At 53.6% G+C, this 15013-nt stretch overlaps 1 protein-coding gene and 1 long non-coding RNA gene across 3 annotated transcripts in view; one reads left to right on the top strand and one right to left on the bottom strand.

Annotated features, from left to right (window-relative positions):
• SPATC1 (spermatogenesis and centriole associated 1) overlaps window positions 1–389 on the bottom strand; it is a 20225-nt gene extending 19836 nt beyond the window's left edge. The window contains exon 1 of the mRNA XM_057736814.1: window positions 225–389. Within this exon, the coding sequence (XP_057592797.1) occupies window positions 225–389 (165 nt within the window). The remainder of the gene's footprint in view (window positions 1–224) is intronic.
• LOC130854149 (uncharacterized) overlaps window positions 1–15013 on the top strand; it is a 15959-nt gene extending 946 nt beyond the window's left edge. For both annotated transcript variants that reach the window (XR_009053982.1, XR_009053981.1), the window contains exons 2-5: window positions 182–375; window positions 11550–11685; window positions 12565–12614; window positions 13991–15013. This is a non-coding gene — a long non-coding RNA (uncharacterized LOC130854149). The remainder of the gene's footprint in view (window positions 1–181; window positions 376–11549; window positions 11686–12564; window positions 12615–13990) is intronic.

The following is a 15013-nucleotide window of genomic DNA, read 5'->3' as shown; positions in this document are numbered from 1 at the left end:
GAAGGGCTGGCGCTTTGTTTTGTCCTGTTACCCTGACTGGCCTCTGTCCCCGCCCTCCCCTCACCCGGGTGTTTGTCGCTATTTACGCGCGTCTCTCCGTGATTTCCCTAGACCCCAGCCCCCAGCGTCTCTCCTCTGCGCTGCAGTCTCATGCGTCCCTCCCTGCTTTTCTCGACCTCAGGCCTCCTGCAGTTACCCTGGTGTCGAGGAGGGCCGGTCGCCACCTCGCTGAACTCGCTGATCCCCAGGCCGCCCGCCTGCATCTTGATGGCCGACTTGAGCTCCTGATTCTCCCGAATGAGCCGCACCAGCTTCTTCAGTTCCTCATTTTCCCGCACCAGCCTCTCGATCTGATGCCGAAGCCCCTCATAACTGGTGAGTAGAGACATGCCCCAGGGCAGCAGGAAGGGTGCGGCCCTCAGGAGGGCACTGCACCTGGAGGCTGCCCAGGGCCCCGGGCCTTGCCCGGGCTGGAGGCGGGCAGCAGAGTTTGCAGGTTGCAAGGCTGGCCCAGTGGGCCTGGGTATTGTGAGGTCAGAGGCTGCACCTCCTCCTTGCCCTCTCTGCTCTAACAGGCTCAGCTCTCCATGCCTCCAGGCCTGTGCGCGGGCCCTGCGTCAGCCTGGAACATTCCCACCCCTTCTCTGTCCAGCGAGCTCCCCTCTCAAGGTGCCTCCTCTGTGGCGCTTCTCAGTTGCCGTCCTCTAGGCTTCCCCGCAGACGTGTCCCCTGTCATAGCACTTACCTGGCTCTGGGCACGTAGCTCTTTAGTGCTGTTTCACTCACTTTGCACCAAGGGCGAGGACGGTGCGACTTGCCTGGTGCCGGGTAGGTAGGTAACCAGCGAACATCACCTTCCTTCCTGGAGAGGGTGCCCTTTCCTTGGGATCTTGGGCACACCTGGATTTAGCCGTCAGCCTTCTCCTGGGGACATTCTGTCTTGGACTCCAGGACACGGGGCTGTGCTTTCTTCTGAGCCCAGGGGCTGCGCGTTCTCTGGCTGCTGATCTAGGGGCTCCGCTGTCCGAGCACTTGGCTCCTTGTAGCTCGGAGTCTCTATTTCTGATGACTCAGGCTCCCCTGTGCCAAGTCCCCCAGCGGTGTCCTCGGCGCCCACGGTTCTCTGGCTTCTTGAACTTTCCTGACTATAGCCCTTCAAGAACCCAAGACTGCATCCCTCATCAGGTTCCAAGAACTTGGATCTCTGAGGCCTTGTGCGCGCCCCCTTTTTAGAGCCGTCTACACAGAGACATGTGCAGGCCTAACCTTGGGAGTTGAGTGAGGCCGTGTCCTTGTGACCTCCGCTGGCTCTGCGGGTGTCTGCTCTTGAACAGGAGAGGGTGGGGACATCCTGGTATAAACCAGAGGGTGCACTCCTGGCAGGAGGGTGGGGGTGAGGACGGAGTCGAAGACCAGCCAGGGTTGGGGCCAGTCTGAGTCGAGCATTCTACCTGGACCTCACAATGGGGGGGCCTCCCCCCAGCCGCCCGCCCCGATGCCCTAGACTGTAATCCTGGCTGAATCACTCTGGCCCTGGGGACCAGGGCTGAGATTTCTTCAGAGGAGGAGATCCTCTCCCCACACCCTCTGCTATTCATAGGACACCTCTGCTGAGTTTTCCTCCAGCGTGTGAAAATAAGCTTATCGTGCTGTCTCAATCCTCTTCCACCGTCCAGGCTTGTCTCGCGGTGGGCCTCTCCTCGGGTTGACGCCCTCTCTGCCATCTGTGATGGTTACAGTTTCTGTGTCAGCTTGGCTGGGCTATGGTGCTGCCCAGGTATTTGGTGAAACACTAGCCTAGTCCTTGCTCTGAAGGTCGACTTTAAGTAAAGCAGGTTGTCCTCCGTCATGTGGGCGGGCTTTATGCAATCCGTGCAGAGCCTGAAGCATAAAAAACTGAGGTTTTCCAGGGAAGAAGGAACTGTGCCTCCACACTGTCCTAGAGGTTCTGCCCGAGTTTCCAGCCTGCCGACCTGCTCTACAGACGTCGGACTTGCCATTTCCCACGGCCGCGTGAGCCAGTTCCTGAAAATAAATCTCTTAATCTCTGACGGATGCACCATCTGTATCTCCCTTCGTGCCCGTGCTGCTTGCCTCCAAAAATATGTACATTGAGCAGCCACCGCCTGGCGGGCGTGGTGTCGGGAGCTGGGGGTTCGGCGCTGGTCGCCATCAGGCGGCGTCCCTGCGGTGCCGGTCGTATCCAGTGCAGTGGGGAGCGGCTGCGATGGAACACTCGCACGTAAATGTCGTCAGGGTCGCAGTACCGCTGTGATGCGCGCCGCCGGGAGCGGGTGCTGCGGCGGGTGGACCCAGTCAGCTCAGGGCAGCCTTCCCGGAGGCAGTGAGGACGGAGGCCACAGGAAGGAGGGGTCTCCGGTGGGGGGAGAGCTGCCAGCAGGGAGAACAGCCCTTGCAGAGGCCCCGGGCAGGGTGCTCCACTGAAGAGCTGAAAGAGGCTGCCCGTGTGATGGACCGGGGGAGGGGTGGACGGATGAGCCGGAGGGGGACAGAGGGCCCAGGCTGTGACAGGGCCTGCTGGCCGCGGGGCTGAGGTTGATCTCCATCCAAACGGCCTTGGGAAGCCCTTGAGGGGCTTTAAGAAGGGGGCATGGGAACGGATCAGAGAGAAAGAGCTGCTGGATGGAGCGCAGTCACCCAGGCTGGCGCCGGGGGTGGCTGGGACGCGGTGGCGCCGAGGAGGTGGAGAGAAGCGGGTGGGGTGCGAGACGCTCCGCGAGTCCTGGGTGGCCTGGTCTTGGGCGTGGGTGCGCGCAGGGCCAGCCTCGCCGTTGCTGGTGTGGGCACGGGAGCTGCTGGTGACACCCGCCCAGCCGGGAGCCAGACCAGGTTTAGAGCAAAGACCGCACGTCCGGTCTGGATGCGCTGCTGAGCGTGGGCACTGCCGAAGCCTCGGAGGAGTTAATTCAGGGGGCAGCGTTCCTGCGTGGGTCCCCGAGGAGCAGCCGCTGTGAGGGTTGGGCTCATCAGCCTCCAGGCGGCAAATGAAGCCTCGGGAGTGGGGCAGGCCAACCGGGAATCAGCCGTGAAAACAGCAGGCTTTAGGCCTCCTGTCCCTTGAAGAGCAGGATGAGCCAGCAAAACACACAGATGGAAATGCTGCAGGGCGTGAGGAGGGGCCCGAGGGGCTGGGCTGGCGCAGCCCCAGGCGGAGGAAATGGACTGGCATGGAGGGGCCAGGTGACAGGAAGACAGAGTGTGCCTCGGCCTGAGGACTTAGAGGTCGTCGGGGACGTGGCGAGGGAGCCATTTGGTCCGTGCTGGGTTTCTGAGTGTGAGCAGTGGGTGGGGAGGTCAAGAGGAGACAGGGGCTGTGGGCTCCCCAGCCCCTCCCAACGGTGGCGGCCCGGGGCCAGGCCACACGCTGTCGCCGCTGCCCGGTCGCAGGTCACTGTGCCTCCACTGCCTGCAGCCGCTCCACGGAGATGCGGCCGTGCAGCAGGGGCGCTCAGGAGACTCTGGTTCCCTGGGTTCCCAGCCGCAGCCTCCTGCCCCTTTCCTTGTGCTCACCTTCTCTAGGCTTCGTTTGCTCTCTTCAATTTTCTCATCATTGTTCTTTTCTTTTTAAATAAATAAATTTATTTATTTTGTTTATTGACTGTGTCGGGTCTTCGTTGCTGCACGCGGGCTTTCTCTAGTGGTGAGTGGGGGCTCCTCTTCATTGTGGTGCGTGGGCTCCTCATTGCCGTGGCTTCCCTTGTTGCGGAGCATGGGCTCTAGGTGCGTGGGCTTCAGCAGTGGTGGCACACGGTCTCAACAGTTGTGGCTCATGGGCTCTAGAGCGCAGGCTCAATAGCTGTGGCGCATGGCTTAGTTGCTCCACGACATGTGGGATCTTCCCGGACCAGGGTTCGAACCCGTGTCCCCTGCAGTGGCAGGCGGATTCTTAACCACTGCGCCACCTAGGAAGTCCCTTATCATTTTTAAAATATTTTATTATTATTATTTATTTTTTGCTCTTCAATCAAGTAGACAGTGCCCTTTGGTGTCCAAGTCTATTGGGTTTGAGTTTGGGATCGAGAGTAGCGGAAGTCTGGAGAGCAAGGGACGCGTCCAGAACTGGACCCACGTTCTTCTGGATCAGGTGTTTCGGGGCAGGGCCTGGGGCGAGTGCGGTGTGGGGCTCCCCCTCGCTGTCTCTGTCCGGCTTGTCCACGTGGACTCCTGGCCGGCGTCACTGGGCAGTGGTTCTCGGGTCCTGCCGCGGGGCGGTCAAGGCTGCGGGCGTGATGGAAACCTCCACGCCTCTCCTTGGGGTCCGCACTCTCCACGGGCTTGACAGGAACTCGCCGCAGACAAAGCTTCCGTGTCCCCCGCCGCCGGTGCTGAGTCAGACCCGCTGGTCTTGGGTCACTGGCTTTTGCACAGTTTGTCCCCGTTCGGAGTTGCTTTATTAGCTCCTGCCCTGTGTGCCAGCTTGGCGCAGCCTTCAGGGAGCTTTGCCCCCGTCTTGTCTTGGCTGGGACTCTTTGTAGGTTCAGCAAACTTCCTTTCAAAGCCATCTCCTCAAGGCACACAGTTGCTAAAGCACAGGGACCTTTAACCTGGAACCCTCTGTCCACACCCCCTGTTACTTCCCATCCCCCTCCTGGGGAGGAGCCAGTCTGTGCGTGGCTAACGCACATGCTAGCCGTGCTGGTGGCGTGATCATTTCAGTTCTGTTTAACCTCGGGGTCTGCGAGCGCGCCGTCATATCCTGGTGCTGACAAGCAGCTCCGGGGATTCGCTCCGTCTGCGCTCCCGCAGGGTCGCCCGGCTCCTGACGGCCAGCGCCCTCCAGGCGCTGCTGTAATAGTCCTAACACCCGCCACCCCAGGCAGATGGACAAACACCTTCTCCTACAGGTGAGGCACCGAGACACAGCCGTGCCAGGTGCCTGGACTTTCCAGGTCCCCGCGACCTGCCCATTCTTCCTGCATCTTCCCAGCTGTCAAGGTTGGGGCTTGAGGCATGCTGCCTAGTCTCTGGCCTGCTCTTCCTGCCTCCAGCCTCACACATTCTGCTGCAGCCTCTCTGCACAGCTGCCAAGGGACCTTTCTGACGCCCTGTTGGATCCAGGCTCCGCTCAGAGGAAGGACTCAGAGAGGAAAGGGCCGCAGCACACTCTGCTCTGCATCCCACAGCCCAGTACAGGCCCTGCACACAGTAGGTACTCGAGAAATGTATCACCGCATTTTTATTCAACCTTTGTTCTTTTTTTCTCAAAGAATTCCCACCATGAAGCTGGAAAAAGCGTGTTGGCTAGCGGTAGACACAGGCCAGGTGCTAGCTGGCCTTCTGAGTGTGTGAGGACGTGCCTCTGGGTTTCTGAGGGGCTGGCTGTCCCCTCCCTGAGTCTGGAGGGCCGTGGGAGAGCATCTGCTCCTCTACCTGGGGCCCTGCCAGCCAGCGTCAGGAAGAGGGGCCTCAGAGAAAAGACCCTCCAGGTCTTGGCTAGAGGCAGAGTGTTCTGGGAGTGAGACCTTGGTCACCAACTCCGGGGTCATCCATTCACCCCTCGTGAAGGGCTCGGGGACTAGAGGCCAGGGCAGAGGCCAGGAGGGCTCTGTCAGGCTCTGGAGCCCTGGCCACATCTCCATGTTGGCAGTAGGGCCTTCTCGGCTTTTTGCAAAGCATCATCTGGATGGCAGCAAGGAGGAGGAGGGCTGGGCCGCTTAGGAGACGGGAGGGGGCTGTGAGTCAGGGCTGCTGGGGGGGGTGTGGTTGGGGTTCAGGCCTCAGACCCGTGTGCCCCCCACCCTGACCCTCGGTTGATTCCCGCTCCTACGTCAGACCCCGTCGGGGTTCTCCCTTCAGCATCCGAGCTTTGCTGTGTGGGCGGGGCGGGCCCCCATCCTCTGTGCCTGCGTTCCTGCCTCTGGTCTGTCGAGTGGGGTGCTGCCGTGGCCTCCTCTGACTGTTGTTGCAAGGCTTAGATGAGGTGAAGTGTGTAAAACAGTGAGGGCGACGTCTGGCACAGGGGAAGAGGTAAATGCATTTTCTCCTCAGCCCAGAGAGCTTGAAAGCCTGCCAGGCGCCAGCACCATTGCAGGGACAGCAGGGAACAAATGAGGAACCTCTGCTCTCTGGCTCCATTTCTATGGCCGGGTGCTGCCCAGTGCAGGGCAGGCCGGAAGCCGTCGGGGCGGGGAACCCCAGGCTCCGAGCCCCGCTCTTGGACTGGAGGGCGCTCTCAAAGTCTGGGCGGGGCGGGGGAGGGGGTGGGGGTGGACAGAGGGGCGTGGAGGTGAGGGGTGGGGGGCCTGGGATCTGACGGGCCCGAGCCGAGGACCGCTCTGCCAGTGAGGGTTGGGGACGACTGAGGACAGGCGGCCCTCGGATGCCTCAGCCTCCCGCTCTTCTGCGTGGGCTCGAGATGGGCTCTCGTGGCTTTTTTTTTTTTAAGGAGAACTTTATTTATTTACTTATCTATTGGCTGCCTTGGGTCTTCTTGCAGTGCGCGGGCTTCTCATTGAGGTGGCTTCTTTTGCTGTGGACCACGGGCTCTATGTGTGTGGGCTTCAGTAGTTGTGGCACGTGGGCTCCGTAGTTGTGGCTCGTGGGCTCTAGAGTGCAGGCTCAGTAATTGTGGCACATGGGCTTAGTTGCTCCACGGCATGTGGGATTTTCCTGGACCAGGGATCGAACCCATGTCCCCTGAGTTGGCAGGTGGATTCTTAACCACTGCGCCACCAGGGAAGCCCTCTCGTGGCTTCTGTAAGGACCGTGCATTTGGCCACTGCGCCACAGCGCACATTGATGCCACCTCTCACCCGTGCAGGGAACACAGCAAAGGCCTGCTGCCTCGGCACTGATGTCCTGGTGGGACCACAGGCAGCTGCCAGAGAGAAGGATGATGAGGGTGGTGGTGATGCAGGCCGTGGGGAGGCAGGATGTGGGGAGAGGGCGAGCAGGTGGAGGGGATGGCCTTCAGTACAGACTGGTCAGGGGACCTCCCTGATGAGGCGGCTCTTGGGAGGAGACTCGAGGTGGGAGCGGGACAAAAAATGAAGATGTTGAGGGGCAAAGCCTTCTAGATAGACAGTCAGTCAGTGCAAAGGCCCTGGGCACACGAGAAGGGGCCCTGGCACACGAGAAGGCCTGGTGCACGTTTGAAGACCATCCAGGAGGCCTACGAGATGGGGGGGAATGAGCCACAAAGAGAGAGGTGGCACCCGAGTCAGAGCGGTGGGGGCTGGGCTGGCAGGTGACATGGGGGCTTTGGATTTTACACCTGGTGAGGGGTTAAGGCTCGGAGGGTTTGGAGTGGAGGGAGGAGCTTTAAAGACCAGTTCACGTGATTATATGACCTGTGACCCCAGGGCTGCAGGACACTCGTCTCTGTTAGGTCCTCCAGTCTACTCCCAGCGCTTCTCGGGCTCTGGGTGAAGCCCGCAGGGCGAGTGCAGGTGTCCTCTCACCGCCCGCACCTGCAGAACCTCACCAGCGCTCGGCGACGTCGTGCCTTGATGACGCTGGCCCCTCTGCTGCACGCTTCCCTGGTCCTCACACGTCTCCTGGGAGCCGAGCGCTCTGCCACCCTGCGTGCCACGCCAGCCTGCCTGCCCCCAGTCCGTGCCCGCCCCTGGATCCAGGTGCCTCTGTGTCAGATCCTTGCCGGCCCTGCAGCCAAGGGCAGACCCGCCTCCCCAGCCCACAGGTCACCACAATCCGAATAGAACCTTCACAAGGGATTTTCATCAGGAATCTCTGTGAACACAGAGGGAAGTGGCAGGCAACAGAGGGGCCTGGCTTTAGGCCTGATTCTGGAGAGCGGAGTTGAAACCTTAGCTGGCCTTCTGCTGGCTGAGGGGGAGAGGGACTGTGAGGTCACGGCAAGCTGGGCTGCCTCATTTGGGGAGTGAGTGTGTCTTGAAGGTCTGATGACCCTGAGGGTGAGCACTGAGGTCAGGTCAGGGCCTGCACGTAGCACTGAACACCTGCTTGTGGTGACAGACTTCTGACACTTGGGGTGCCGCCTGCCCACGCTCAGGGCTGGCGGAGGAAGAGCTGCTGTAAAGGAAGCAGTTCCGGGCCGACAGGCACACACTCGGTTGCCCCGATAAGGTCAGCAAGCTGTGTGTCAGGCACTGGGACTGGCACAGAATTACAGCCCAACCCGGGGGCGCTGGCCACCCCCTTGGCCCGAAGGCCGCCCCGGTTCCCGTGCCTGCAGGGGAGCCCTGGGTGGGGCTCTGGGCTCTGGGCCTGGGCTCCGGCTAGATCCCGGTGGCAGACGTGCCCCCACTTCTTCCCATGACATTTTGGGCTAGCCCTTTCTGCCTGGTCCTAGGCACGTGTCTCTTCTCTCCTCCCTTCCTCAGCAGATCAGAAGTAAAGACTTGCCCAAACCCAGTCTCCTTGGCATCTGCCTGGAGTCCCGGGTTTGCGAGCCGAGGCCTCCCTGGAGCCCAGCTCCTCTGCTTGGTGGTGATGAGGCACACCTGCTCAGGCGACCAGCGCTCAGGCACCCTGTGATGACCCCCTCTTTCTAGCATCTTCCACCACTGCGTTTAGGCCGGCGTCCTTCAGGTGGGAGACTCTGACCCCAGAACCCCTCTTTGGCCAGTCTGAGTCCTTGAGCCACAGCTTGAGGAATGTCGTGCTACAATTTTATGACGTGGATGAGTACCCTTCTCCGGTGCAGTCTATTTGTCGTGTTGTTGAAAAATCTGGTTGTAGGAGGGAATCCTAAAAAAATACCGTTTTGCTAACATGCTTGTTTTGAAAATGTGAATTTGTTTCAACATGATTGATATATTTGGGAACAAGTTGAACATAAGGCCAATTCCGTTTCTGTGCAATTTTGTTTATGAGAAATGGGTGAAAACAGAAAGCAAAAACCGCACCCAGCAGAGTGGACCGCAACCACATAGGGCCTCGCAAACACAACCACCTCAGGCTTCTGCCAGCTGCCTTGCCTCACGGCTTGAGCCACACCTCCCCATGTGATTTCAGACAACTCACTTCACAATAACCCCCAAGCCACAACCCTTCCCCCCACTTCTATAAACTGGCTTCAGGTCTTCTTCAAGGTAAATACCATATTTATTGTAGTATTTTTAGCATTTCTTAACCATGGTAACATGTGTAAAACTGTGCTATCTTTTTAAGTAGGTTCTTGAGACTTCTCAGTTATATCATTGATGCCATTTTGAGTACTGTGCCTCTAGCTCCATTTTCCTCAACACTCTTGTGGTTTTTCTTGTGCTGGTTGGACCCACCTGACGTGCCCCTGGACGCTGGTAGTTACTGAACCTCCGTGAGCCACAGGCTCCTCGTCTGTGCAGCCTCCTGACTGTCCATCCGTCCACTCAGCACCCGCGGACTCGGGCGCACCCCTCTGTGCGTCGGTGCATGGGAAGCCCTGGGCATACGGTGTGGACGAGCTGGGGTGCTGCTCCGGCGATGTTGTACTGATTATGGCTTCCAGTGTAACACCGTTGCTGTTGTTTTGAGGACAGCCGCAGACACCTTTATTGCTTGGGGCGAGGGGCGGGGGTGTGGGCCCTCGGCTTCCTCTTCCTCATCACAGGCTTCCTGCGTCTGGCCTGTGGACGGGCAGCCAGACTCAGCGCAGGGCGGTACCTGTTCTCCAGGCTCTGTGCGGGATGCCGCGGAGCTCTAGAGGGTGGTGCACCAGCAGGATCTCCGCTTCAGCAGGACCACGACAACTTTGCTACTGGCCGCTCTGTGCGAATCTGCCCGCTGTAGGAGGAGGTGTTTCAGGGTCACAGGTGATCTGGCTCCGACTGCTTGTGCCTCTTGGTCAGGAGGCCGCAGCAGTTCCGTAAGACGACACTGATGTGGGGACCTGGCAGAAAAGGGCACCCGTGTCCAAGTGTCCCCTTTTTATAAGGACAACAGTCATATTGGATTGGGGCCACCTTACTCCAGTATGAGTGTATCTCTTTTTTTTTTTTTCCCCAAGTAGTATAGTTGATTTACAATGTTGTGTTAGTTTCAGGTGTGCAGCAAAGTTATTCAGTTGTATATGTATATTTTCAGATTATTTTCCATTATACCTTATTACAAGATGTTGAGTATAGTGCCCTGTGCTATACAGCAAATCCTTGCTATTTATCTATTTTTTATGTGGTAGTGTGTATCTGTTAATCCCAGGCTTCTAATTTCTCTCTCCCCCACCCCTTTTCCCTTTGGTAACCATAAGTTTGTTTTCTATGTCTGTATGTTTCTGTTTTGTAAATAAGTTCATTTGTGTCATATTTTATTTTATTTTTTGATTGAAGAATAGTTGATTTACAATGTTGTGCTAATTTCTGCTGTACAGCAAAGTGATTCACTTATACACATATAGACCTTCTTTTTAAATATTTTTTTCCATTATAGTTTATCCCAGGAGATGGATATAGTTCCCTGTGCTACACAATAGGACCTTGTTTATCTATTCTAAATGTAATAGTTTGCATCTCCTAACTAACTCCAAACTTCCAGTCCATCCTTCTCCCTCCCCCCCGCCCCTTGGCACAAGTCTGTTCTCTATATCTGTGAGTCTGTTTCTGTTTTGTAGATAAGTTCATTTGTGTCATATTTCAGATCCACATATAAGTGATATCATATGGTATTTGTCTTTCTCTGTCTGACTTCACTTAGTATGATAGTCTCTAGGTTCACCCGTGTTGCTACAAATGACATTATTTCATTCTTTTTTATGGCTGAGTGATATTCCATTGTATAAGTGTACCAAAACTTTTCTTTTTAAAAATTTATTTATTTATTTATTTATTTATTGGCTGCATTGGGTCTTTGTTGCTGCACACGGGCTTTCTCTAATTGTGGTGAGCAGGGTCTACTCTTCACTGTGGGGTGCGGGCTCCTCATCGCGGTGGCTTCTCTTGTTGCAGAGCTTGGGCTCTATGTGTGTGGGCTTCAGTAGTTGTGGCACGTGGGCTCAATAGTTGTGGTACATGGGCTTAGTTGCTCCATGCCATGTGGGATCTACCCGGAGCAGGGATCGAACCCATGTCCCCTGCATTGGCAGGTGGATTCTTAACCACTGCACCACCAGGGAAGTCCTACCACATCTTCTTTACCTATTCACTTGTTGATGGATACAAGGTGCTTCCATGTCCTGGCTGCTATAAACAGTGCTGCTATGAATGTTGGGTTGCACATATCTGTGGGGAGCAGCCCTGAGAAAGGGGTCCTGCTCCCAGGACATGGCCCTGGGAGCTGCCTTCATTCAAGGATTTGTGTAAAACAAACATAGCTCTCTGTCCCGCCACCCCTGACCTTGAGTATGTGCTTAAACAAAGGGCATGGGATTCCTTGGGCTGCAGTATGTATTCCCACAGACTCCTTATCGTATGAGAACATCCTGAGACCATGTAGGGTACAGGCTACTACGCAAGTTCCTGGTGCCCTTGGAGAGATAGAACAAGTTACAACAAAGAAGGAGTCATTTCGTTTGATGTCCCCCTTTGTTCTGAGAGTGTATTAAAGGCCACCGCATAATCAAGAAGTTTGTCAGTTGCCCTAGAGGCGTCTGATCCTCTCGACCCCATCTTTTGTCTGTCTTTATTTCCTAGCCGCGTCGTGTTTGCCTAAGGACCTGATCGATTTTGCCGGCAGGCTCCGGCAAGTGGCGCCCGACCAGGGACCTGAAGGAACACGGTGACGGCCGCTGCCCAGGTGTAAAAGGGATCCCAAGAAAAAGCCGTTAAGGTAAGTGTGTGGGCAGGGAGAGTATTGTCGAGAGTAAAATATTATGGGACAAAGTAATAGTAAACAGTTATTCATATGTATGTTAAAGACTATGTTAAATGACCACGGAATTCATGTAAATAAAACACAATTAGAAAAATTCTTTCCTTTTGTTGAGGACGTCTGTCCTTGGTTTCCTGAAGAAGGAACTGTAAATAGTAATACTTGGGGAAAGGTGGGAGAACGGTTGAAAGATTATTATTCCGTTCATGGTCCCAGTAAAGTACCTATAGATGCATTTTCTTTATGGACTCTTATACGAGATTGTTTAGATCCCGCTCACGAAAATCAGAAACTAGAATCTAAGCTAAAAAATGGCTCCTCGGGGATTGAGTCAGAAATTCCCCAGCCTACAGCGCCACCTGCTGAGCCTTTACAGGTAGGTATAAATAATGATGATAAATTCAGTAAGGAGGGAACAAATTATAACAATAATTCTATGGCTATGTTGCTTGCTTTGTTAACCCTTTTCACTCAATTGCCCCTCATTCATACGGAGGGAACTTATTGGGTTTATGTTCCTGATCCTCATATTTTACAACCTGTTGGCTGGGAATTTCAAATCATTCCTGAATATACAAATGATACTATACTTTTAGGAGGTTTATCTGATAATCATATCCGGCCTATAGCCAAGAAGTTTAATTATACTGGGATAAGTGATCAATTGCCTATTTGCTTTTCTTGGAAAACAAATAAGTCACAATGTGTTCATATTAATGATGTACACCATCTTGGTAGGGATCGTAGTTGGTCTCTTAATATCCCCGGTTGAACTAAAAAGGCAGGGACCCCTAGTCGAAGAAATGGCATCGGACCTTCCATCATCCCATTTTGTAGGTTCGTAAAGCATCACGAAGAGATTGCTGTCCCCTGGGAACGGTGCCGTGGTAAGGCTGCCTCTGTGTGTAACATAACAGGGTCATCAGAAATGTTGTGGGATTGGTCCCCTGACTCAAACTATCATCCAGGGGCAAAGGCTAATCGACACTTTGTCTATAGAATTTGGAATCTTGGCGGCCATCAGGTTTTTCAAACTGAACTTTGGAAACTTACAGCGGCTATGAGTATACAAGGTTCCCTTTTACAAATTGGTGCTAAAATTATGGATAGGCATTTATGGAATAACACATATCATTACCCTAGAGCTTGTGTTCCAACGCCTTTTGCCTTAATAGTCGGGGAAATAAATATCAGTTTTAATGAATATCCTGGGGGGAAAAATATTATGTTAATTGTTTTAATTGCTCATTAACCAATCGTGTTAGAGGAGTAATAGAAGGAAGGCAAATAATAGTGCTTCGGCAGCCTGCTTTTGTAATGCTTCCTGTTTACATTAATGAAACTTGGTATGATGAGAGAGGATTGGAATTATGGAAAAATGTTGAAAAGGCTTTAATGCGTTCCCGCAGGGCGATAGGACTAATTATTTTAGGAATTGTATCTCTAATAACCCTCATTACCACTGCTACTATGGCTGCTATCTCTTTAGCAGAAACAGTGCATACAGCCACTTTTGTAGATAAGTTGGGGCAAAATGTTTCTACGGCTTTGGGAACCCAGGAGAGTATTGATCAAAAATTAGAGAAACGTTTAAATGCTCTTTATGATATTATCATGTATATGGGAGATGAAATTCAGGGGTTAAAGCTAAGAGGACAATTACGGTGTCACAGCAATTATAATTGGATCTGTGTCACCTCAAAAAAGTACAATGCTAGCATTACAGCTTGGGATAAGGTGAAAAACCATTTGCAAGGAATATGGTTCAATAGTAACATTTCTTTAGATTTGGCATTTTTACATAAGGAGATATTAGGCAGACAAAATGCTCCTTCACCTGATGAGGATTTGGGAAAAAGAGCAGAAAGTTTCATACAAGAATTTTTGAAACATGTGCCTTCTTTAAGTCATTTTAAATATTTGGGTTTGACTGTTATTGGTTTATTAATTTTGTTTTTTTATTATTTTGGCACTTATCCCGTGTTTTATCAGAATATTAATGCAACGTCTGTGGGCTATCAAGGCTGCAGTCCATGGAGTTCACGTGCGTTTGCAGGAGCACAAAAATGTGCTCAACTAATTACAAGCTAAAATAACTGGCATGCAATATGCATCTTTGCAATCTCTACACCAGACTGCTACTTTACAAAGTATAGCCGATGGATTAAAAGCATTGCATCCATTGGACTGGACAAAAAGCATGAGAAGCAATCTCCTAGACATTCTGATATTCTATTGTTGCTTTTAATTATCTTATGTTCAGTTCTCAGATGCGCAAGAAAAACACTCCAAGGATTGATGAAAAAAGAAGTAGCTGGACGGCTTATCTTTTCCTACAAAAACAAAAAAGGGGGGAATATGGGAAAACATTCAGAAGTCTTTCTAAAATCTTGAAAAAGTTACAATAAATATGGCTAAAAGTAATTAAAGTATGTGGGCTAAACAATTGGGTGTAGGATGTCCTGCTTGAGCAGCAGAGGAACTAAGGGTGCTGGGCATGGAGGCCATGGGGGCATAGGCTACCGTGGAAACAGAAGATTGACCCTCTCTGGGGGCACAGCCCCTTCCTCGATTGCACACCGCATATCACCTTGTTTGGCCCCGGAGGATGGCTGGTTAGCCAGAGATGGGTAAGATTCCTCAAGGGAGGAACAACCTAAGACAGGCACAGTCGCAGAGGGGCCAACAGGGTTGGGGCACAGACCCTTACTTCTTCTGAGAGAGGTGTCCTGCCCCCATGGCTGCATTGCTTCTCATGCCCAGCTCAGATTGGGACCCAGGAGGCAAACAGAGACCTGGCCAATAGCAGTTGCCCTCCTCCTGCTGTTCTTGCAAAAGACCACTGCCCCCAATCATATGAGGCCTTTGTTTGGTTATTTCAAGAATGTGCTCTTTTTAAGTTAAAGAAGGGGGAGCTGCGGGGAGCAGCCCTGAGAAAGGGGTCCTGCTCCCAGGACATGGCCCTGGGAGCTGCCTTCATTCAAGGATTTGTGTAAAACAAACATAGCTCTCTGTCCCGCCACCCCTGACCTTGAGTATGTGCTTAAACAAAGAGCATGGGATTCCTTGGGCTGCAGTATGTGTTCCCACAGACTCCTTATCGTATGAGAACATCCTGAGACCATGTAGGGTACAGGCTACTACGCAAGTTCCTGGTGCCCTTGGAGAGATAGAACAAGTTACAACAAAGAAGGAGTCATTTCGTTTGATGTCCCCCTTTGTTCTGAGAGTGTATTAAAGGCCACCGCATAATCAAGAAATTTGTCAGTTGCCCTAGAGGCTTCTG

Source organism: Hippopotamus amphibius, chromosome 5, assembly GCF_030028045.1.
Source record: "Hippopotamus amphibius kiboko isolate mHipAmp2 chromosome 5, mHipAmp2.hap2, whole genome shotgun sequence".
NCBI classification, from domain to species: domain Eukaryota; kingdom Metazoa; phylum Chordata; class Mammalia; order Artiodactyla; family Hippopotamidae; genus Hippopotamus; species Hippopotamus amphibius.
This window is presented reverse-complemented; position numbering and strand designations above follow the sequence as displayed.